At 37.6% G+C, this 25,903-nt stretch overlaps 1 protein-coding gene across 1 annotated transcript in view; it reads left to right on the forward strand.

Moving 5' to 3' along the window:
- The window catches only part of agbl4 (AGBL carboxypeptidase 4), a 303,893-nt gene that overhangs the window by 137,674 nt on the left and 140,316 nt on the right, over window positions 1-25,903 (forward strand). The window contains exon 5 of the mRNA XM_032572807.1: window positions 23,715-23,931. Coding sequence (XP_032428698.1) covers window positions 23,715-23,931 — 217 coding nt within the window. The remainder of the gene's footprint in view (window positions 1-23,714; window positions 23,932-25,903) is intronic.

The following is a 25,903-nucleotide window of genomic DNA, read 5'->3' on the forward strand; positions in this document are numbered from 1 at the left end:
GATTCTCTGCGTTCAGATCCCAAACTCTTGGGACCTTGCTCAGGCTGGGCCATCTCCCAGCTGTAACCAATGTCACCATGTTCACTGTCATTCTCCTCCAGCAGTGAATTACAATTCTTTTGTCCTGATTTAATGAACTATTTTAGTTACAACATCAACAATGTGGAAAATTTTTGACTTGCCCATCATCTCCTGATAAATGATGTAATCCAGAAATAGTAGTTTGTGTTAGGGTTAGGGTTACTTCAAAAGTTCAATGTTTTTCCCTATCGGATTTGGACAGCCATCAGCTGTAACATCTTCTAGTTTTTCTCACTTTAGTCCATGGATACTTTTACGTCTGTAAACAAATCACTCCTTGTTGTAGTGCCTTTCATTGATCGCAGGGCTGCCAACTCCTCTGTCATCTCAAAGTCCTGTTAATCCATGTAAAAAGATAACTAGGCTTTACATCACAACTCTTGTCCTGAGCCAAAGAACACAAGTCAAAACTGTCAATTTTCTTTTGCAGCTGAAGAACCAAATTCCCCTGATGTTCTCAGTCTGCCTCGTTACGGTGCGCAGAGAGAGACACATTGGCCAAAATGCCTTTTTTCTAGTAGTCTATTTGGTGGCAGACTCCACCAAATCTGAGAATGGTTTACCATTTCTTGCAATTTTGTGGACTAGTACACAAATGCCCATGTCTGCCTAAGAAGTTTGTAACAAAACAAGTAACAAAGAACAAAGAATTTGGTCTTTGTTCAGAAATTTACCCCAAACATTAATGTATCAATATTTGAGAGCTGCTGGTCATTTCGATCAGCAGAAGGGATACATTCTGGTGCAAATAAAAGAACTGAAATCATGTTAGGTCAAAAACAAAGCTGGTTTTTAGCTTAAAAACATTTGCTGAGCTTTATGATAACCACAGAGACAAGTCGGAGCTTAGCAACGTCAACCAAAGAGTTTGTTAATGAGGAGTTTGTTAAATGAGAGCATAAAGAGGTAATACTTAACTGCACATACGTAAGTTACTGTCTTATTAAGTTACAGCAAATGCTCTCTGTAGTGAAAGTACAAAGTCCCAGTGAGAAATGTGTTAACAAGACAGGAGCAATTGATTTTCTTTTTTATCTTTTTTTGAAAAACTAGGCTGTTGCCATTACGATGAGAAAATGAACAACTTAGTGCATCACTCTGTTGTCACTAACATTAAAAATAGTTTTCCACAAAAGTACAAAGTATCATCAGGAAGACTTATATTCCAGATTTTTATGTTATTGTCCAGCCAGGTGTTGCTGAATCAACAACATAAAATGCCAGATTGATAATATATAGCTAAACATCAAATTTGATTTCCCAAGAACTAACAGTACCAGTTTTTTTCTAAGCTTGCTAGATATGGTTTAAAAATGACAAATGTCTAAAAAGATGGTACTAAGCTGCTACCAAACATGAATATTTGACCTGACATTTTTATAGGTTTATTTACTTTTCAGTACAAAGTAACTTAATATGAGGCTGATGTTCAAATTTATGACTGCTTTACAGACAAAAAATTGCTCATTATCTAAGTGTTACTATTATACAGTGGGGAAAAATAATGCATTGGTGTGTATTTTAAAGCCATCTCAGATATGTTTATCCTCTGAAGGACACACAAAGAACATATGGAATTTAGATTTGTAAAGAAAAATGTACTTTAACCTTTGCTCAAATTTAAATTAAAACAAGAACTGTTTAGACCTTTCATACACATTTTTAGTTTTGGAGCTTTGTATGTCAGTTCAGTTATTCTGAACCGACATATCATAAAAGATTTATGATAATACATAAAAGTGCAAAGATTCACCTGTATCAGCAGTTTGTTTTTAAGTTCTACCAGTTCCTTTCCAATCATCCTATTACATGCCAAAGCAACTTCTGTACTGATAATTAATAGTGTGGTGGATTTGCCCATAAATACCTGATGTGTAAGCCTACATCTTTTCTTACAATTTTTGTTAAGGACAGCTTTCGGTTATTATGTTTTCTCATATTAACTCAAAACACTTACAGAAATGTATTTAGGAGTTCTTAGGAGTTCACAAGTTAGATAAATCTGAATCTGACAAGTACACATCAGGTTCTTGTGGTAATTTTTTATACATTTGATTGTACAGACATGAAGTAGCATAATATGGAGATGCTTAACGAAGAAGTGAAAAGTATTTTGGGAAAGTGTGCAGTTTCCCACCATCACCATCCCACCACTTTATAAAATGTAAAACAGATGATAGAACGAGACTGAAAAGTATTTGTTTCAGTCGTAGATCTTGAGCAGTTAAGCCATCCATCATATCTTCTCTGCATTTGTCTGGTCTATCAGCCTGAGGTTACTTTTTTGCTCCTTCTTTTGCTGCGTTTTTAACCCAGAATTTAATGTGCACAACACGCACTCAAACAGAAACATACAGCCCTGCTGCTCAAGCCCTCTCAAGGCCAGGAAAACAAATATGCCCATTTTCCTATTTGATTGGGTGACAGTGTGGGGAGGAAGGGGGACAGGTGTGATGCATAAAATGACCCTGTGACTCCATCACACACACGACAGCTTTATGGTGAGGAGGTGTTTCAATCACACAACTGCCCTACGTGGCATCAATCAAGACGCACACACATGCTGCAGACACACTGGCTTACACTCCCATCATGATGACAGAGAAAGGGCAGCAGAGTAAATGAAGTGCACTTGATTTAACAGGCTCAAAATCAGTTTACATTCACTTGAATATATTTAGTTTTTCTTTATTTCTTTTTTAATTTCTTAAGCTGCTTCTTAAGCTTGTGTATTCCTCAATATTAATGAGATTTAAAAGTTCTGTGTAGATGTAATTTTTGAGGGAGTCTGTCCAGAACTCTCTAATTGTTTTGGAAACATTTCTGATTAATGTTTAACTCTTAATATGGAGGGTTGATAATCCAGTGACACACATAGTACTGTATAACCCCTATGCTTAAGATGGCAATTCAAACATAAAATAATACACTACTACTTTTACAGCTACAAGTGTCATTTCTGGCGTAGTGGGGGCACTATACAAGATGCCTGTTTGGCAACCCATGTTTGACACTACAGAGAGACTCCATTTTCATTAGATGATTTATGAACATGCCACAATCAAATGCACATTATGAGCAAAATGGGCCGGAGTCACATTAAAATGAAATATCTTTGGATCAACCACTGAAGTAAAATAACTGAAAAACAGGAAGACAAAACGACAATTCTTTATATATTCACAAATAAGTGTTGTGAACAACGTGTACTTAAAATGTTGAAAAGCAAAAAAACCCTAAAAAACCACAGCATTAAATATCTTGGCACCTGAAAACAATAATGCAATTAAGAAATAAAATGGGTCATGCCCAATGTCAACAGGAAATCAATTTGACCCAAAAAGAAATATAAAACAAAAGAAACAAGAATACTTAAATAAAATAAGTTGTTACTGAACTGATGCCTCGGTCCCAAACAAAAAGAGATCAAAGTATGAGTCTACACAAAAAAGTGACAGTATCTCAATGTTGCTTAAATGCTGTCACACAGCACATGTATATTTTTTTCTGATAAACAGAAAAACAAGCCAGAGTCTCACTTCAAAAATTAACACTCTTTTACACTCTTTAATGTTTTGAGGTGCCTGATTATCTTAAAACTTGAAACAAAGTTCTTGGATGAATGAGAATATCTTTAAATACAGATCTGCAAGGCAGTATGAGTAATTTTGGTCTTACCTTTAGCTGTTGGAGAAGCTGTTCTCTGTAAAGAACAGGAAGATGCACAGAAGCACCTCAAGTTGTCTGAGTATCCACAGCACACAACTTGACACCCTAAGTAATTAACTCTTTCTTGAGGAAATGCCAATGCCAACCATGTTTCTGAGACAAAAAGCAATAAAGTACAGAGAAAACAAAATAGTTTTTTCAAAAATAAAATTGTTTCAGGCTTTTTTTGTTTGTTTGGTTTTTTCTTTTGCATTTTCTTCATTTGAAAATAAGTCATATTTTTCTTTTCAGATTTTCTAGGTTTTCACCAGCTTTCTCCTTCATTTTCTTAACAAATAAAAGAGAAGAAGTCAAAGTATTGCAGTGGTAAGTGGATTTTTCTTCTTTCTTGCCTTTTCCGATGTTCTTCTGGCCAGGAGGATATAAATAGATGCAGAGCTTCTCTGAGTGGTTTTGTCAAAAAGGTTGAAGAGCTTCAGATATCCTACTTGTGTAATGATGTGGTCATTTTGCTGTGGTGTCCTTGAGTAAGAATAACTCTCCACCAGCCTAATATATTCTCTTTTGCTGGTATTTTCCACTAGTGAGATGTTCTTGTACTTAGGGGCATCCTTAATCTTCATTTGTGACTCATAAGGATGTTGCCTTATTAGATCTATTTACCTTCTCTTTGACCCATGCTAGATATAAGAAAGAGCAGAAGTTATAGACTATCACAGTATCATCATTTTGTTTCTGCATATTGAAAGGGACAACGCCTTTATTCCCATGTTGCTTTGCAAAGCCTAAAATGAATACTGAGAGCTGTTTTTGCATAAGAAAAACAGACAGAGGATGGATCGTCATGATACATGCAGGAAAATGTGTGTGAGCGTGTGTTGTGAGGGGTTAAATGAAAGTCAGTGTGCACACATGGGACATCACAAGCAGACAATGAAAAATGAGAGTGGAGAAGCTGTACAGCTTATTTCCCTATGGGAACAGCTACAAGCAGCCGTACGTACCTTTGGTGATAATCGCTTTGTGTATGTGTGTGAGTGCATGTTGTTTTGGGTTTTTTTTTTCTTTTTTTTGAATTTTCTGTGTGTAAGTGGCTGAGCAAATTGAAAACGGCAATACGTGACAAACTCAGGCAGTACCTGGGTGTGTGTGTGTGTGGATATCACATTAACCCTTTTCATTTCTCAGAGACTGCCATTTGATTAAAGCAGGAATCGATTTCTTGGGAATGTCATCCTCATAAGGTATCAATTCGTCATCAGGCCTGCAATAGCTTCTGTGTGATGAATGTTGTGTTTAAACATCAGTTAGCTTCAGATACACCTATTTATTGCTGATTTCTTAGCTTATTTTACAGCAGCGCATTTGAAAGAAGTTTTGCTTTTTGCAGAAGATTCAGCGATTTACAGTTGCTAGAAGTAATCAGCTATAACTCATATTTGTCTTGTTTAAAGGGAGAGCAACTGAGGTCGGTTCTTAACATCATCCTACGGAAATTGCTTAAGCCAACTAACAGCATTAATTGTCTTACCCAAAACATGAACTTATAGGATGGACTTGTTAATGTTCCTTTCTATGAATCTGTTGGGGTTGACCCAAATGAACTGATCAGACTGCATCTCCCAGCATTCAGTGTGCTGGAGATATCACTGAAGTTTTGAAAATGAGAACTTGACAGGATAACTATTTTTCTTGCACTCCACAAATCTGGCCTTCATGAAGGAGTGGCATGAAAACCACTGTTGAAAGAAAACCTTAGGAAGTCTCGGGGAGACACAGCAACAATGTAGAAGAAGGTATTCCTTTCAGATGAGGTGAAATTAAATTTTTTGGCCTATGTGTAAAAGCCTTTGTACATCAAAAAACTAAGCATATTTTTCTAGGCATACCATACCCATAGTGAAATGGTGTAAGCAAGAACAGAGAAACAAGTCAGAGTGGATGGGATGATGTAACTGAATGCAGGACAATACTGGAAAAAAAAACTATTAAAGTCTGCCATAGATGTATTTGAGTCTGGGGTGGAGGTTCACCTTCCAAAAGTAAACATCTAAATATACAAGCATAGCTGCAATTGAAAGGTTAGTCCAACTCCTAGCCTAAATAAAGTTTGGATTCTGTGGCAAATGCTTTAGATTCAAATTCTTTATACAGTCTTATTAAGCTCTGAATATTTTGAAAAGAGAAGTGGATAAAAACGTCAGTCTGTAGATGTGCAAGGTAGGTAGACACAGCACATGATTCTGCAAGATATTCAGGGGGCTGAATATTTATGTTGGACTTTTGACTTTTCTATGCAACAAAAAAATTTAAACAATGTACAATTTCACATCGAGTTCACATTTATACACTAATGTTGGTTTATAACCCAAATTTTCAACAACATGTTTATAGTTGTAACGTCACAAAACATGAGAAAATTCAAAGGCTGTGCATAATCATGCAAGACTGTAGCTACTTAACACCCTTAAATCTTTCTTTTTCACTTCTGAAACATTTCAAGACAATCTAAACTTCAGCCCTCTCTTGTTTTTCATCAGTTCCCGTACAGACTCGTCACACTGTGTAATATGTTATGACCTTTGGATGTTTTTGAAAGAAAGCACAATATCATGTTTAAAAGTTGTTGTTTTCAAAGATGTTTGCTTCGTTGCCCTTGAGAGGAAATGAAAGGTAGGTGGTCAACATCTACTTTCTCCACATTTACTCTTTTTTTTAAGGCTTTTGTTCCTTTACATGGGAGTACAGCGCACTGCACAGCTCTTTGTCTACACACCAGCTGTGTATTGAAAGGAGTGCATCAGCAACACAATGAAAGCAGTTGTAGATCTCTGTCGGTCACTATATTGCTACGTTTCCTTTTTTGTGCCTCTGTGTGCTCAGGAGCAATACAAAAATGTTTAAACCTTTCCATACAATAGTGTACAAATTTAAAAAGAGGTTTTGGCTGTACAGCTATAAATGTTTTGTGTTATACAAGCATAATAGATTGGTGGACAATTGAAAGACGTGGTAGCTCATAAATCAAGGACAAAGTAGAAACCTTAAGGTTCAGCTTGTGTTTTTAATTTTGTTAAGCACTTGGGTTCCATTGATTTTTTTCTTTTACCATAGCATTTATTTGAGCCGGTAGTTGTCATTTTCCCCCACCGGTAGGTGTAGCAGCTTAGATTTAAGATCCAATCTTTTATGCACTCAAGACGAGTTTATTTATAATGCACATGTCAGCAGCAGATGAATGATGAAAACAAAACGACAAACAAGAAACATTGCATTTCATCAAATGGCATCATCAGAATCATTGAAAATCATAATTAATTATTATAATGAAGACTAAAATAATACTGTTAAAGTTATTAAAAATCAAAGACAACTAAAAACAAATGTTTGTTTTTTTTAAACCTTTTTTCAATGGAACTCAGTGGTTCAGCAATTTTTACTGTTTTCTCATAGTTTATTCCAGATTGGAGGAGCATAAAACCTCGATGCTGTTTTTCCATGTTTGCATTTTATTCTGGGAATGCAGATTGAACTTGAATTAAAAGAGCTGAGTGGTCTGGAAAGTTGAAAATGACAACAGCTTTTTTATGTGTTTTGCTGCTAAGCAATTTAGGGTTTTAGAAACTGGCAGAAGTATTTTAAAGTCTATTCTCTGAGCTACAACGAGTCAGAGACTGGGGGGTGATGTGTTCAACTTACTTAGTTTTAGTGATCATCCTCCAGTCATATCACAACTTTCCCTTTAAATATTTTTGCTATTGTAGTTTTGAAATCAGAAACCAAATTTGTCAGGTTTGTCCTTCTTTATCATTTACCACTCTGAATAATGAGGTTGGTCTCTGTCACTAATCTGTCACGGTTACATTTTGCACCATGCACTTTTTTTTTTCTTCTTTTTTTTAAAATAAATGATGTTGTACCCACTTGTAAGGGAATTGTTCTTTTTTTAATTACATTTTCAGTAACTGCTGCAGTAAATCAACACAATGACTTAATTAATACAATTTAGTTTTTAATTATCCTAATTACGCTTCCCTCACTTTATATAGCCACCATATTTAACCAGTCTCAGTTTATTAAGATTATCTCTTCAGACTTGCCTACCTGGTCGGCTCTTCAGATTTTAGAAAATAAGTTTAGATATAGCTGCTCGCTGCGGGTCAGCAACCATGTTTTGATGTTCCGTTGAATTATTCAGGTCCATCCTATAAAGCACTGCAGATTGCTGTCTTGCAGTAAGTACATTTATATTATACTTAGTTATAAGCTGTCTCTGTTCTACTTGTGCTTGTTCAGTCTCTGAGGGAGATGTTTGGATAAACAGGGAAAATAAACTTTTTAACATTTCAGCTTTCTATTTTAGATTTTGTAAAAGGTGCATACCTTTGTACATGCTTTAATATAACAGTGGGCCTCCTCTTTTGAACCACATGAAACTTGCCTTGCAATTGTTTTCTAAATGGGCTGTACAGTGGTGCAGTATGTAGCACTGCTGCCTTGCAGCAAGAACGTCTAGAGCTAAAATTTTGGCCCAAGGTCTTTCTGCATGTAGTTTGCATGTTCTCCCTGTGCCTGTCTGGGTTTTCTCCAGGTACTCCAGCTTCTTCCCACTGTACAAAAACATGACTGTTAGGTTAATTGGTCCCTCTTAATTCTCCTTAGCTATGAGAGTGTGCATGGCTGTTTGTCCAATGTGTCTTTGTGTTGCCCTGTGGTGGACTGGTGACCTATCTAGGATGAACCCTGCCTCCTGACTTTTTTAGATGGACTGTGACCCTGTATGGCCTGCATCTACTGTGTTTCACTGTTATAATCTTGTACAGTATATTATTATTGTTGTTTTTATATATTTGTAACACTTTATGATTTTTTGGGTGAACCTGTCTTGATGCTGCTTCTACACCTGAATTTCCCCAGCATGGAAAAACACAGGATGCTTTTATTCTATTCTAGAGTTTAATATCCCCTTCCGTGTTTCTACAATGTGGAGCTCAGTATTATGTCTGCTCAGTATTTTTGAAATCACAGGCTTATTCCACAGTCCAACAGCAGCATCTAACTGTCTAGTTGGTCTGTTCTTATCTCATGTCAGTCCAAACAGCACACTCCTGACAAGTGGTATTTGACTCCGTCAGACTCTGACACACACAGAGAGAGGCAGACAGACAAACGGAGAGGATGTTGAAAGGGAGAAAGAGAGAGAGAGAGATTCTGAGAGACGAGTCATTCCAGAGCAGCAGGATGTGATTCACTGCCAATCTTTTCATCACACGTGGACCTCTTTTTGTCTGATAGAATAATCAGCGCACACTCGTCAGGAGAGGGAAAATTGCCATTCACGCTCAAAAACATGGCAAGGATAGTCAATTATCTGCAGGGTTTGTTTTTCTTTCTGTGCTATCCATTTGCATACCGTTCCTACGAGAAGGTTATTTTGATGTGCTCAGACGATTATTGTCAGTATGATATTATGCGAATGTGTCTTATTAGCCGGCAGGGCATTCAGACAGGGAAAAGGTCATAATGTTTCTTTGTTCCCATGGCTCTTTTTCCTCAATTAAGACTAATCACTGGAGTCTAGCATTGATCCAGCCTTTCAGCCTTTCTCATAGCTGGCTTCTGATGCTCTGTGTGTGCATGGGCGTGGGGGTGTGTGTGTGTGTGGGTGAGACAGAGAGATCAAGTTCAACGCCATAGACAGAAACTGTGTAAATCCTGCTCATACATGGAAATGCGTGTGAATATAAATGCCACTCTCTGATCTCCAGCACATCGAATGATTTACCTCTCAGGTGTAATAGAGTAATTCCTGCCTCTTTTTTCTCAATTCTCCATCTCTCCTTTCTCGTCTTTTTCAATCTGCACTAAAATATTCTCCCCATTCAGCTCTGTGACAAGTCATCTGTTACTCAGAACAGTGAGAGAACAAGCCCATCAGTCGGACAGGCTTCTGTATTTGTGTATTTGGGAGGGTGTTTGTGCTGTTTATTTGTTTTATTTTGCTTTCTTTTTCGATTCAGGCTGGAAATCCAACTGCAGTAACCCCTTTGAAAGGTATTGAGTCGTAAGCTATAAGCAAATGTTCTGTTTCTCAAACACTAATGATGTGTAATGATAAACCTTGGACACAGATTAAAAACACATATTTACAATTGAATATTCTCATTGACATCCTACTTCTCCTCCATTGCATTGACTGGCTGCAATGAACTAGTTCAGCACGTAATTAATTTAGAGAGAAACAGTGGTATTTTCTTAAATGCAGCAGAGCAGATCCTTTACTGCATGATTTATTTTAACTGTTAATTAACTAAGACACAAATTACTTTTAAACTTGTATGTGAGTGTTTTAGGCTAATTTCCACTCATCTTTCACTTGACATGAAAGGGTGTTTTAAGGTCTGATGCCACAAGATCTTGTATTATTAAAACTCCATGATATGTCTTGTAAAATGAAGTGTGTTCTGCAAAGAGCTTTCTACCCACTGCTAGAATGATAATCTTGTGAAGTAAATATAATATTTTGAGGTTATACTATCCCAAGTACTTAAAACATGTTACCCCATTGAGTTGATGCATTTTTTGTTGAAGGTTGATTAAGAGTCCATCAGTCTATTTGACAATAAACATTTACAAAATCTGCTGTTTTAATATTTTTTAAATCATTTTGCGTATTTGGTAGAAAACAGAAAATGTAACAGACAAGTTCTGAATATTATCTGTTGCTTTGACTAGCAAATACTTGACCACTAAAGAAGGCTAAAGTTGGAATCTGCTTTGAACTTCCTATCGCAGCTACAACAAATGATTTACTTTTTAATTTAAAAAGAACAGAACAGATAAACATCAAACTCAAAGTGAAAAGAAACAATAAGCACCATGGACAGAGTCCCGGTTTCCTAAGGGTCAAACAAAATCTCTGATCCAGATGGCAGAGAAGATCACTGACATCAGAGGACATCTACAGTTTATAAAAGCGATCGGATTTGGAGTGTATCACACAAGTCAAAGTCCAGAGGAATGTTATCCATTATTATTCTGGACCACCCAGAAGGGCCTTGCAAGAAATTCAGTTTAGCAAAACACTTTTTTTCTTACACTATATATAAAACACAAAATATTAATACATAAAACCCCTCCAATCTGGAAATGTAAAACAGTTTTACATTGTATAGAGGGAAAACTGCAACTTTGCAGCAAATTAAAGGTTTATTTCCAGTTATCACAAATACTTTATTGTAGTTGTTCCTGCCGTAGGTGTGGCATAAGCATTGTGTAAATATTTTCCTGACAGTCTGTTACAACTGCATTTCTTGTGCATTGAGTGAATCTTTGAATGTTCAAATGGCAAAAAAGAAAAAAAAACAGATTTTTCACCACAAGAGGGCAAGTACTTTTTCACTTCTCTGAATGTGCCAGTGCTAGATTGTCAGCATACTAAATTTAATATGTCTCTCTTTAAATTGTTCATGCTTTTTTGTCTTGTTTTATGCCGACTGGGACTTCAGCATAATAGAAAATAGTCATTTGTCCTTTGAGAAAACAGTTTTTCAACCTTGCAGCCAAGCCTTTTTTTTTTAACTTTTTTTTCCTTTCACGAACTGGTAGCACTTTGTTTTCAAATGAAACTGTAAAATAGGACTACTATATCTCAGTGTAGATTCATGCTTGTTTTATATATTTATATCTTTGACATTCAGCAGGCAGCTGTATGCTGTGGCGGGAATAATAGGCTGCCTTTTCGAGAACCATAAGCCTTTAAGGGTAGTAAAGCTCTGGCTGCTGCGGGCACAGGCTCTCTTCTGTAATAGCCTGTAATTCCTCCTGTCTATTATAATCACAAACACAGCCTGACAGCATCCACATATCCAAGAATTTGTAAATGTACACTACTGCCTGACTTTTATTTTTTAGGATATTTTTAAATCCAGTTTGTTGTTCCATCGCCTCTGATGGAACATAAATGCAACATAAATTTTACAATAGAAATCGCCTCTAATCTTTAGTGTAAAATTTTTTGTTGTAGAGACATGAAGTCATAGAAATGTTAGGTACTTTGTATTAGGATACTGAGAAGGCATTTACAGAGCTTTGTGAAAATATGCGGAACACACATGTTGTTACATGTGCAACATGCATACAACTTTATTGAGACTATTCATTTTTTTAGCCCCCATTTACTCTAAAATCCCAAACAATGTTTAGTTTGTCATAAGTCATATAGAGGACACAGCAATCATGTGGAACAAAGAGCCAAAACTTTAGGTGGCCATGTGTTAACTCTATAGGTTAACTCTATGGGCTCATAGGGGTGTTTGGTAAAAACCTAACAGCTCTAGGAACACATTGCCAACCCATGATAGTGGCAGCATTATGCAGTGGGCTTTTCTTTTTTATAAGCTGGCAAAGGAACATTGGTCTGATGGTCAAAGGGAGTGAGCTAAATGTTGGGGAATCATGGAGAAAGGACTTCAGACTGGGAAAGAGAAAAACTTCCCAGAAGCAAAGCAAATGTAAATACATATTCAGATTTATAGTGGAATATCATGTCAATCGCCTATAGACTATAGATCTAAACCCAGAAGATATGCTGTTATTGCAGCAAAAGCTGGATCTACATAGTATTGACTTTAGAGGCATAATGCCACAACTTTCACATTTCATAAAGTATTGATCCTTTCTTTTCACCTTATATTATTACACTACTTTGTGTTGATCTATCCCTCAAAATATGTTGAATTTTGTGGTTGTGATGTAATGAGATTGTGGAACAAGAATTATTTTGCAAGGTACTTTAAAGGAGTTTAAACTGATTAACAAGAGAAAACAAGTCCCATTGTACCTCATTCTCATGTCTTTCCTCCTTTTTAGATTGACTTATTGTTCAGTCTCTCCGGAGACTGAAAGGGAAAGACTTGAGGATAATTTAGTCAAAGGTCAAACCAGTTGAGCAGTTAGTGTACCATAGACCAGGTGTCTTTGTATTTGAAAATCAAGCTCTTAAGAGAGATGTGGCCCTGAACTCATCTTCTGTGCAGGCTGCACACATAAATTCTACTACCTTCAGACACAAGAAATGGTGTCTTTGGGCAGGGGATTGGATGGTACAGGTGCCAGACTTCTTTCCCACAGCCCCCGTGGCGGCCGGAGAAGTTAATTGGCAACATCTGGCTGTCTGAGAGGCCGAGTGCCCATCCGTGCTTCTCCTTTTCCTGCCCCGCCCTCCTCCGTTCCATCCGTCCTTCCCTCCAGTGGGTGCTGCTACCCTTGGCACTCATGTGGTGACACCGGTCTTGCTGCAAGCTGTGAACGTGAAGTGTGTGCATGTGTATCCGTGATATACTGGGGAGTATGGAAGCAGACAGAGCAACCAGGCCCCCAGCTGCTCCCTCTGAGCCAAGGGAAATGTGGGCAGACAGGCTGGCATCTTTGTGCAGGGCCCTCAGGGAGGATCAGAGGGAGAGGAGGACACAGGAGGAGGGAAGGAGGGGAATGGGACTGTGAATGAGTATTGTTTTACAGATCAGTGTCAGGCACACCATGCTGTTTTAATGCTGATCACACTATGAAATTTGAAAGAGCTTTCAATTTGGCTTTTGAGTGAAATTATGTGTGATGTGCTTTAATAGTAATCTCTAAAATTTAGAAAATGAGATAGATTTTTTAAATAGAGATGTGTTAGTAGATTTTACTTTTTTCCCCTGATACCATTTCCATTTATTCAAGAGCAGGTGCTTGTTAATACGGATTCAGCTTCATAACATATAAGCTTAACTAATTGCAAGAAAATAGCACCGCACATATGTTATCTTATTTAACTCTACTCATCAATGTCCCTAGCGCTACAGTCTGGAAGAAAATGAATATTGCTACTTCGCATGATGATTTAAGCAAAAAAGTTAATGATGTACCAACATGTTAATGTGCTGTTTTCATGTGACTTGTTGATAACTTAAGCCAGTGGTTCCCAAAGATTTTCTGGGCTCCCCTATGGATTACAATAAAATCCCCCAGCCCCCCCCCCCAAAAAAAAATCAACTGGGCACACACATCGTTATATTTTGTTTTCAAACTCCACTGCAGTTTATTTCACACTTCAGGTTGCAACAAAACAAACTTCAAACCATCTTTAAAGTGAAACACTTTTGTTTGTAACTGTTTTTTTGTTTTTTTTCATACTGCTTCCCACTCCCCCCCATGCAATGGCACTGCGCCCCCCCTAGGGGGCGCGCCCCACACATTGAGAACCACTGACTTAAGCTCTTACTTGTGCGGTTCCAGTTGTTTATGTATAGATAAATATGACAGAAAATTATTTTCCTTCTTCATAAATTTACATTCAACACCTTTAAAATGTATTAAAATTCAAATTCAAAATTAATTTATCCGAAAAGGAAATTAAATGTTGTAACTTATGTAAATTCATATTTAATTTGAAGTATTTTACATGAAATCAAGCAAATTTTGGACAACTCTGACCATCCTCTTCATGAGACTGTCTTGGAAAACATATTGTCTTCAGTCAGAGGCTTCTTCAAATTTGCTGTAATACCGACTGCTACAGGAGGTCTTTCCTGCCAACAGCCACACTATAACTCTTTGTCAAATTTCAATTAACATGAGTTACAAAAACATTTAATTTCGCTTTTGGGATCAATAATGTATATTTGAATTTGAAACATAAAGTCAGACACATTTCAACAAACATCAGGAGCTACATGTAAGCAGGGAGCTAGACACTAATTTTGAAATGCCCTGATTGGGACACAGCTCCAATATTTGGGATCATTTTGGAACACTCTCAGTTTAACATGAAGATTTTTTACAGCCTGTTTACATTATATCATGTCAATATGTCTACAAGTAGACATATTTAAACTTTTATATTAAGTTGTCGGTTGTGTTTACTTGTGTTGACAGGCTTACAATATCAGGTGAATTCAATCAAGGGCAGTGGCCCCAGTAATTTATTTGCTGATGTTACCTGTTATGTTAGTTACTTTGTGGTTATTTTTCCCCAAGAGAGTTAGTCTGATCAGCGAGATGGTCTAAAAGGTGACCTCATCGCTGTGTAGAATTTAATAACGGATTTCAGAGCGTTTCATATGAGTTGCATTTCCTTTCACTGAGTAAATTCTCTAAACAGAATGATCTCATCTCTCCGTTGGCCTATTCTCCAAACACACACTACAGTAAGCGTCTGTGATGTTGCTTGATCTAAGATCAGCTGTCTGGGTAACAGGGTTGACTCATCGTGAGATCAGACGATGTTCTCATCTTGCATTTTTGAGTCATATACTGTATGCATCAATTACCTCAGTTGCTAAAACAAATCAAACTCAAAACAATGTCGCAAAAGTGAAAAAAGCCACAGTTGCCATATTTTTACACCCTCTGGATGGACTTAAAGAATCAGAAATGTAAAGATTATTAGTGGTCCACTTGGTCACTGATCCGTTGTGTACCATATGATTACTAACTAACTATAAGTGTATTAATGTGTCTGTGCATACATCTTTTGTGTCTGTGCACTTATCTGTTATTGTAACGACTTGCTCTGGCGCCGGTCTGTCTGTTCCATTCCACACTCTTATCCACACACATGCTGTCGATAATGTAATGGGAGTATAATGTTGCACTTTGGGAAATGCTGCATCACACAATTATAGGTGGATGGTGTCATCTTTCTACTGGCTCAAACACGCTAACGCAGAGGGTCTACTGCCCGCTCATCTCCTCCCGGCGTACCCTTCCTCTCCCATGGGGGCTTAACGCTGAGATCATCACATCGGTGTTATTTTGATGGTTTCTTGTATGTACTTTCTCCGTACCCCTCCTTTGTTCCAGACAAACCTTCACCTGCCAGGTTGCCCCATAGGGGAGCTTTGGTGCCAAAGTGGTGAGGGCACAATGATCATCTGCTCTCTACTAATTGCCCTGCTGCCCCACAGGACATGGGGGATTGGGCTCAGCGTGTTTCCTCTAGCTGAGACCCCCATTGGGAAGTGTTTGGGCTCTTGCTTTATCACAGGATGTTACCTTTAAGTACTTTCAAGTGTTTTCTATTGCATCCTCCTCTATTTTTCAGCATTTTAATATGTTGTGCACCTCTAAACATTGTGTTTTTTATAAAGTGATTTAGTTAAAGGAATATTTGCTTAATTATTCTGCTATATTTTAGGGTATAATGCTTTTTCTCTGAAGATTTTACTCTGCTTCAATCCCAAAGGTCACCTCTCACTTAATTGTGTGGCCCTCTACTGGTACATTCAGGCACTGCCACTCTTCTCACAGTCTAAATGACACGCAGCATTTAAAACAATTTATATTCATATTGAGATATGACTTTAAGAATATGCATGTATTCATGCATAAACAATAGCTTTGAAAACTTTTATTTGTGCATGGAAACTACAATAGAGAGTTAGTGAAGAGATATTTCAGAAAAGCAAGTCAGATTTATTTATTCTCTGGATATTTTCCTCATTGTCACTATCTCTGAGAATACCAGCTAGAGCGGCAGCTGTAAATCCTCTTCCAATTTCCTCTCAGTGTGCCTCCTCGGAGGTGATAAAAGCATCCCATGTGAATGTTTGCATGCTGTACATCTCAGGAATTTCAATCAGATTCAGTGTGGAAGAGATTAGGAGTTTGAGTTAGAGGCTAGTGTTCCGTCATGTTTTAATGGGAGTCTGTATTCTTGTTCTTAGAAGTGAATGCAACATGAGATTATTTCATTTTTCATACACAGATCAGGCACAACATTATGACCAAGCATAGTGAATTGGACTGAAGATCTGTTTATTATAGTTATGACTGGGGTATTTAGGAACATTTTGGTCTGAGAGACAGATTTGGGAGTTGAGAGTAAAATGTTAGCTCTTGTTTAGAGTTCCTTTGTTTTTTTCCCCATCCTTAAATGGTTTAGGTCAAACAACTTTTAAAATCAAACAAAGATAGTCTGCAATACAAATAAATCTTGTGATTTTATTTAAGGGGACAAATACCCTACCCTTGATAGTTATGTTTTTTAAATGATCTTTTTGTTCGAAAAAGGCAAATTGACATTGCAATCACATCTTGTGTAACATTCTCTACTCCTTTTTTAGTTTTGTTGCAATATTAACAAAAATAAAATAATGGGAAAAAAAAAACTTTACCCATGAGCCAAAGCACTTACAGTAGAGGAAAATTGATCATGAAAATGAGAAATCTGAAATTGAAAGAAAAGGCACAAGCCTGGAGGAATCATATGTCTGCTTGGGTGGGAAATATGAATGTGATCCATTTGCTGCAGATTACATAGAATTTGTCTTTTTTGATTCTTAAAAAATTGATCATTTTTTCCCTTTTAAAGATTTCCAAGATAACTTGGAACCATTCTTCTAGTTTGGAGGCATTGAGCTCGATCACCATCTTAAATGTATATCCTTTCTAGCTGCTAAGAGGGCAGTTCAACATCTCTTCTTTTTCCAACATTGTTGCCTAATCCAATGTAGTACACATGTAGAAAATTACATGTTATTTGAGTTTAAAATTCTTCATTTAACATATTATTAATACCAGCAACTTTTTAATTTGTAGAAAATATGATAGTGATTTGCTTCTGTCCTCAATAATAAATCTAAAGACATAAAATAATGTCTTTAGATAGTTTGTGACTGGGATAGTTCACGAACTATCCCAGTCCTGAGTACTGTGAAGCCTTGGGAATCAAGAAAACACTTGAATAGAACGTGTCTAACAATATGGCTTAGGCTGACAAAGTAAAAGAAAAAAAAAAACAAAAAAAAAAAACATCTACTTAAAGAAATTCAACAACAGTGGAGAAATTAATGCATTGGTATCTTTTAGACTGCAGTTGTAACGTTTTAGGGTTTTGTACTCCAGTTAATTATAGTGAGGACATATTATTCACAACTGGTAGTCCACAGTCTACCGAAATCATCCAAGTGTCCACAAAAGATCACAGAACATTGGAAACATTGCAGACCTGATTTGCATCAGCTTAGATTGGAGTTTATGGCTGCCTGGGTGAAAAATTGCATTGATAGGAGCGTCTCGAAGCCCAAACCGCTGCTGACCAAAGAGAACAGAAAGGCCCATCTTTTTGTGTCCTGTTAAATCTGGCATAAAATAAGAATAACATAAACCCACCATTAAGAATACAATAGTCTTAAACAGGGTGGTTGTACCATTTTTGCCTTCTTTGCTGCTTCAGGATCTAGATTAATTCTGCTTGCTACAAGGAAATCCAGAAAGAGAGTCTTACTTGGGTTATGTAGCAGGACAATGGTAAAAAGCACATCAGCAAGACCACATCGAAATGGCTAAAGGAAGACAAAAAGAAAGTTATGAAGTGGACTACAGTTTGAGTTTTATCCTTTTTCTCCTTGTAAAACCATTTTTCAAATACCAAGGCCCCATAGGAAGTAGTGCTGGTAACTTTTAGGCAATAGAAATAAATGAAAAATGCAGGGAAGTCTTTGTGATGACAGAAAGACATGTATATATGGACAGGGAGAGAGAGAGAGATCTTTTTGCAGATTATTTGTAAATAACCATATTTACCACACATATAAATTTAAGCAAGAATTTATAATCCAAACAGATACTTACATAAAGCGATTATCTCTGTATTAAATATATAAACAGAAGAAACTTATAGCTTTATTGCTGCATTGTTTCTTGGTAGATGAGCCTCCAAAATTTCCTCCCACTGGTCTCAGTGTTTTATGGAAATAACGTTGCACTTTATGTCACCTGCATAATATAAACTCAAGTGAAGCGCTGCGGGTATGATCTGATATTGACCGAGCTGATTCGGCTAACTCACCTTGAAATTCATTGAGGTCTAAAAGCTGCCAATCCTGTGACAGATCAGCTAATGAAATCCCCCAAGCAATACATGAATATCAGAGCTAACACTGAGGGTTGGAGATAACAGCTCTCCGCTGTGCCTCTAACAATAGGCAGCGGGTAAAACAGCCACCTGATAGAAGAACACCTTCTGGGTGTTTTGATGCTGAAATCAGGTGAGTGTCTTTTACGTGCACATGTTTCAGTCTCATCAGATGACTGTTTCTGATTTGAGGAAGCTGCTAGCGCTGTGGTGTGTCCACAGGTGGGCAAAATTCATCTCCCTTGTTACAGAGAAGTCCATAACTCACAAGTGTTATTGTTTACCTGTAAATCCGTATGGCTTCTAGCCAGAGGATTCAGCCACTGGCATTAATCCCTCGTGGCATTATTTTTGTTTTGCGCTATCAGAGCTTAGTCTTATGCTCTTGTCATTGTGCTCACATGCTCAAACTGAAATGTTCCTCTAAAAAACCCCAAACTGAAAACCCCCAAAGAGACTCAAATTTATGTGTAAAATTTGAGTCTCTGTATGACTGGATTAAATTGACTATATATTTATGTATATAAATTACATAAGTGCCTTCAGGTATTTCTTTTGAATTTGCACTATATTAATAAACTGATTTCATTTGACATGCCAGACACAAAGAAGAAAGAACAGGATGCATTTCAAAGATTTTTGCAAATAAAATCTGAAAAGTGTGGCATGCTCCTGGATTCTGCCCTCTGAGCCACTATTTGGAAAACTACCTTTTGTTACACTGCTATGTAAAAGGGTTTTGGAGCATGTACTCATCATGTTTGTGAATGAAACAAAAATGAACATTCTGATTTGAAGCCTTGCTATATTTTCTTAGTTGTATTTAAATGTTCTTCATTCTAACATGTATACATGCTTTGTTATAAATCATTTTGTTAGAAATCTGATCGTATGTTTAGGTTCATTTTCCTGCTAGAAGGTGAATCTCTATCTGCTCTGTTTTCATGGCCTGTTTATATGGACAACCAGGTTTTCAGTTGTGCAAAATGCTTTTTATTTTAGGATGATAAATAGACTAGTGCTCTGTGAGATGATCAAAGCTTCGGATATTGTTTTGTGTTCTATCCCTGCTCTTAACTCCCTGACCTGTCTACTCTGTTATTTGGTCTTCGTGGTGGTCTTTGTTTACTAATGTTCACCAACAAATCTCTGATTTAGAAGTAGAAGTGTAAAGGAGGCATAATACAAATGCAATTCACAATTTTTTATATTTCCAACTTTGAAAACTATATATTATTTCACTTTTCAATTATGTTCTGTGTTGATACATAAAATTCAAATGAAACACCTCTGAGTTAGGGGTTTGTGATGTTAGTGATAAAAAATGTTTAAGGCATGTGAATACTTTTGCAAGGTACTGTAAAGGGCACATTTATGAAGCCGCAGTCAAATAAATACATTGTACGGTCACATAAAATATACAAAGACTCAACCAAATTACAAAGCCAGCACAGGTTGCCTAGTAACTGTGTCTCTTGAAAGCTTTGTTGCAACTTGATTTGCATCCAAAAAAAGTGGTGGCTCCAGGAATATATATGCATGCCAACATGCCTCCACACACATGCACAGAAACACACATGTCCTCTCTTACATATGTGAATATGAACTCCTGCGGTGATTCAGAAGCAGTTTTCTGCTTGACTTAGCATGCAAGCAAAGGCACGATGCTGTGCTTTAAAAACAAAGCGCCTATCTAACATCTGGTATCATTTTAGAATGCTGGGAAATAATGCCTCTTCAATTATTGTTGGGGTAATACAGACAGGGTGAAGAAACCTGTCATCCAGTGCAAAATGTTTGCCAAACGGACTTAGTATTTGTCTGAAATGAGTTGGTGCGACTGTGTGGAGCTTGACAGTTATATGGCCACACTGGGAGACATTTAACCTTCCTAACAGTTGACGGGATGACAGGCCTAAAGTGACAACAGCGATACAGGAAAATAAAGGGGTCTGTGAATGTGAATGTGTGTGTGTATTGTTTTAAGGCGCTGTGAGTTTTGTCCTGCAACTTTCTTCCTCTGTCAGTGAGAGAGCTCCAATCAGCCGTGTTTGGCGTGTCCTTTAAGCTTGACTGATTTGAAAATATAGACAAAAGTGTCGCCTGTATAAAAGCTATCAATTTAGAGCCTTCATCTTAGCGCCATAAGAATCAGAGCAGGAGTTTGTAGTAGCAAATATTTCTGAAGTAGAAAAGCCATGGCACACAAGCTGACACGTCACTTGTGTGCCATGGCTGCTAGCTCTCGGCGATTCAATCCCTTTGTATTGTCCTCTTGTCTCTTTATCTTTGACTTTGTCTTCTTACTTGTCCCGTTTTCTGTTTGTCTTCCACTTTCTGCATTTGCCTAGTGTTTGCCTCTGTATTTTCTTCTGGTCCTCATCTCTCTTTATTCTGCATGGCTGTGAGGAGATGCTCTGGAGGTTAACATGTCCCACAGCTCACTGCGAAAGGAATGACCTTGATGTAGCTCACATATGGTTTGAGTTTGTGCTGTTGTTTCTCTGTGCGCCTCAGTGTTTGTTTGTTTCTGTAATCACTGAATTGTAAAACAGGGTATGCGAGAAAGTGTTATCATACTAGTGGAGGTTCTCATGCACCCCTCCCCCCCTCCATCTCACGCAATGATAATTCTGTTTGGCAACGACACCTCTGTGCCGAGTCAAGAGATGGGCAGGGGAAGAGGCACAGGGAGGTACCATTTAGATAAAACAAATTGGCAGCTTCAGAGCAGGAGCGCTGACTGCTCAGATAACAACCAGAGAGAGAGACTGTGAGCACCGATGTGCATATTCTGTAGCTTTCTTTTCCTCCATGAATCTGTGGTGTCTAAATGATGCAAAGCCCCCTTCTTCAGCCAGCTTCTTCCTTCCATCCTTTTTTTTCCCATAGTAAGAGTCACAGGGCTATTTTCTCTGGCCTATAACTATAATGCTGTGATGGGACAAGCAGCTTTAATTAAAATCAATAGCCAGGACTGTTCTAGTCTCTGGCAAGGTCACACATCTCCCAGCAGGGAGAAGGAGAAACAGGGAGAAGTGGGATTGCATGGATGGACGCAGGCAAACAGGGAAATATGTAAAAAGGTGAGGTGTCATCATATTTTAATTAACCCACACCTCGGAGGGCTCGTATGACAAAAAAGCACCAGTGTGCTTTTCGAGCCGAGGGTTGAAGCTCATTGGTGTCACATGGACATTTAGTTTGTCCTTCCAAGTTCACTTGAAACTAAAGTGGTCGTGGAGTTTTAGAGGGAGAAAAGAAGAATTGAATTCATTGTTGTTGCAGTATTTATATTTTCCTTTTAGCTTCTGTTCGTTTCTTTTTGCCCAGCTTTGCAGGCTGTTGGATAGCCCTGGTATGCAGGCTGTTGTTGGCAGCCGGGGTGTGGTATAGCTAGCCACTAGCTGCATTAGTATTCTGCTGAGATAGCTACATGCAGAGACGTTTTCTTTTCTCTACCTCTGAAGGAATAATCAGCCCTGGCGTTTGCTCCTTTTTCTCTGTAAAAGGCTGAGTGGTTTAGCTTTTTTGATTCACTAGGTACCTACGGAGATATTTTTTCAAGTTTTTGACAATGTTTGTGTGTTCACTACAGATGTCTGTTCTAGATCTATGTAAAACATTAAGATGTCTGTTTGGTGCACAGAGATGCCTGGCTCTCCTGCTTGCTTCTTGCCTTTGTGGGTGAATCATGTAAAGAAGTAGACTCTATCTGAGCTGGAAAAGAGCGGTCCATCCTGTTTGGTTATCAAGTCTTGTTTCTATCTTGGTCCTGATAACATCATATCTGATCTGTTGCCAGAGTCGCCACAGAAGCGGCCGCACTGCTAGCCACCATCCGTTCCCGTGTATCTATGTATCAGTTCCAGATCTGCCGTCACCCTGCTCTCTCATCTTTGCCTTATCTTCTTATTCCACCTTTCTCCCAGATCCCAATGTCCCAAACACACCAATCCCTCATCATCTTCATCTGTTCACTGCTTTTACACTGCAAATTTTAAGATATCAGTTTTTGTGCTGTTGTTTCCTGAGCTTAGACTTGTACACTTGCAAGTCAATGCTTGACAGGCCAAGACTAAAAAGTATGATTTCACAAAAGGGAACAAATACAGTTAATTGAACAAATTCATGTTTTCTCTCTGTTTTATGAATCAACAATAAATGAAGAAAGAATTTGGACTAAAACCAGTGAAAGTAGATAAAAATAGATCTGTGGAGTTCAGTGGGCTGAAGTACTTCTATCCTGGACAATATTGACTGGAGGTCCAGGGCTTTTTTGATCTGGACACAACATAAAAATAGGGTTTCCTTAATGGAATGCATTAAAATTACTATATCAGCTTGTTACATACACCAAATGCTTACAGATTTACTGACATGCTTACTGTGGAAATGTGAACGTCCACTCTTTGCTCTAAGGAAGTTTGGAAATACTTTTCTGTCTTTCTCTACTTGCATATCCAACTTCCTCATCACTACGGTGACAGGCAAAAAATATGGGTCTTAACATTACCCCTGTGGCCAATGATTAAAAGAAATGCCAGTTCATTTAAAGTTATAATTTGTTTATTTTGTCAAACTAGCTACATAGTACAAACAATTGTACTGTTGCTGTTATAAGCAAATATTTAACATGCAACATGCCCCCATTTTGTGTGAGATTATACCGCTGCAATAATAGATGAATTAATTTGGAATCTTTTTACACATCTTTCCCTGGGGTGTCAATAAATGTGTTTGTGTTTTCTTAATTATGTGTTTCAGTTAAATGTTCTCCTTTTTCCTCCTCATTCAATCTAATACCTGCTCTTATTCCTGGTTTTTACAAGTACTTTTTTAAATTCAGTATGATGAAAAAGTTTAATATTTTTTGTCAATCAATTCAAAAACTTTTTTTTATGATCTGTTAGCCAGAATAATTAAAATTACAACAAATAAGGACTTGAAATATTTTTCTATGTGAAATATTTAAAGTTAGATATATTTCAAGACAAATACCTCTTTACATTTGCTGTCAGCATAAATGGCCGCCATCATCACCATGTTTTTTGTGTTGCAGGCAGAGGCTTCCACCGAAAAACGTCTACTACTACCGTTGCCCTGACCACAGACGCAACTATGTTATGTCATTTGCCTTTTGCTTCGACCGAGAAGACGACGTCTACCAGTTTGCATACTGCTACCCCTACACCTACACCAGACTGCAGCATTACCTTGCCAGCTTGGAGCGCAGAAACCTCCCCTACCTGCAGAGGGAGCAGCTTGGACTCAGCGTGGTAAGTCCCAGAATGAAAAATGACACAAGCAGGTGGACAAATGAAAATGTGAGGTGGATGAAAATGTCTAGGTTTGAGACAGGAAGTTTAAATGATGACGTGGATTAGACACGGAGGAATTACGGGACATGGTGTGTGACTTTCTTTTCTCTTTTAGCTTTAAGGGACCCAGAGTGGGAACTTAGGTGTGCCTGCTGGTCATAACTTTGGCCTCGTGTCATTATTAGTATTGTTACACTGGGAGACAGCGTGCTGAGACAAGCTACGTGTGTGGGGGTGTTCATGTGATCAGCGGAGCTCTCACCTCAGCAGTGGAAGCCAGTGTATCATACATGCAGCCTGCAGTCTTGTCTGCTCTTATCAAATAATTGTATGAGAAAAACTCATTAGAAATGCTTGAGAGATTATGACTTTTTCTTCTGTCCTCCAACATTTGTCAGGGAAAGCTTGCTTCAAGGGAGATACCATAAGAGTACAGGTACTTGCAAGAAGCACTTGACCATAAAATGCAGAAATTACTTTGAAATTTGAAACAGCTGATAGCACATTTTTAAAGGTGTAAAACCTTTATAAATTAAAGATGCAATGAGTAGTGCTAATAATGAAAGTATAAAATATTTACAATTACTCATTTTCTTTACTCTTCTGTAGTAATTCAGCATTTAAATTTTGTATAGATTTTTTTTAAAGTTTTCCTTCTGCTGGTAACCCCAGGTGCTGTAAGAGCAAATACATTTTGTTTCTCATTCAGAAATGACTGAAGACGTTATCAGCTGAAGATGAACAGCATTTCCATCCACACACAGAAACAAGCCACAGCCAAATTTCTGATTGTTTTATTGGCATAGATGCATATTGAAAAACATCAATACATTCAAATGTTACAACTAAAAAACTTGTAATACAATAACTTGGAACTTCAGATTTTATGCAATAAACCAACAAAGCACGGGAAATGAAAGGAAAAAGAACTGTTTAAAAATATATAGACACTAAATAAAATAAGTGTTAAACCCTTTTTTTAGTAAATAAAAGTTTGACAAGCTTGGTTTGCATTTAGTCCCCCTGAGTGTAAGAGAGAATAGAACTACTTTTCACTGCAAAGTCTGTTTCTACCAGCAACAGACTTTGCTGGTAGAAACGGCAAAATCTGTTGCTGAGACAGACTTTGCTCTGTCTCAGTGCAAAATAATTTTTCTCATATTTCTTCATAGCTTAAAACATTTTTCAGTTACACTTGAGAAAGAGCCTTTGCCAACATCAATTGTCAAGTTTTGCCGCATATTTTCATTTGGATTCAGCTTTGTACTTAAACTGGGCTCTGACCGTATGCCTAGTGTCGTCCTGCTGATAGGTGAACCTTTGATCAACCTCAAATCTTTTGCAGCCTCTAACAAGGTTTCTTCCAGGATTATCCAGATTCCCCTTCCTGCTAAAAAACATCTGCACAGAATGATGGGGAAATACTACTCTGTTTACTTGTGGAAATTGTGTGTTTTGGTGATACGCAGCGTTAATATTTCATTTCAGTGTTTTGCTTCAGAGCCTTCAGAGGTTTAGTTTTGGTTGAATCTGACCAGAAACTTTCTTACACATTTTTGCCTTGTCTTCTCTAGCTTGACAGTACTTCTCATGGCTTTCCTCTTGCCAGTCTTCCATAGAGATCCTGTTTGTCTAGAGTATTGCAAATGGCTGTGTGGTCAACAGAGCTCCCACCTGAGCTGTAGATCTCTGCAGCTCCTCTGGAGTTAGCATGGCTAAATACTTTCCTTGTCCAGCTTGTTGGTTTATTACAGACATGTGTTGTTTGTGTCATACTCTTTCCATTTTCTGTTGATGTGTTTTGTTATGTAAAAGTTGATTTATTGTTTTATAACCTAACATCAATACACAGTTTAACTGACAGTAACAAAGCTAGACTTTGGAGAAAAGGCTCTAAATTTCACTTAGGCATAGAAATGACACAAATATT

Source organism: Xiphophorus hellerii, chromosome 9, assembly GCF_003331165.1.
Source record: "Xiphophorus hellerii strain 12219 chromosome 9, Xiphophorus_hellerii-4.1, whole genome shotgun sequence".
NCBI lineage: Eukaryota > Metazoa > Chordata > Actinopteri > Cyprinodontiformes > Poeciliidae > Xiphophorus > Xiphophorus hellerii.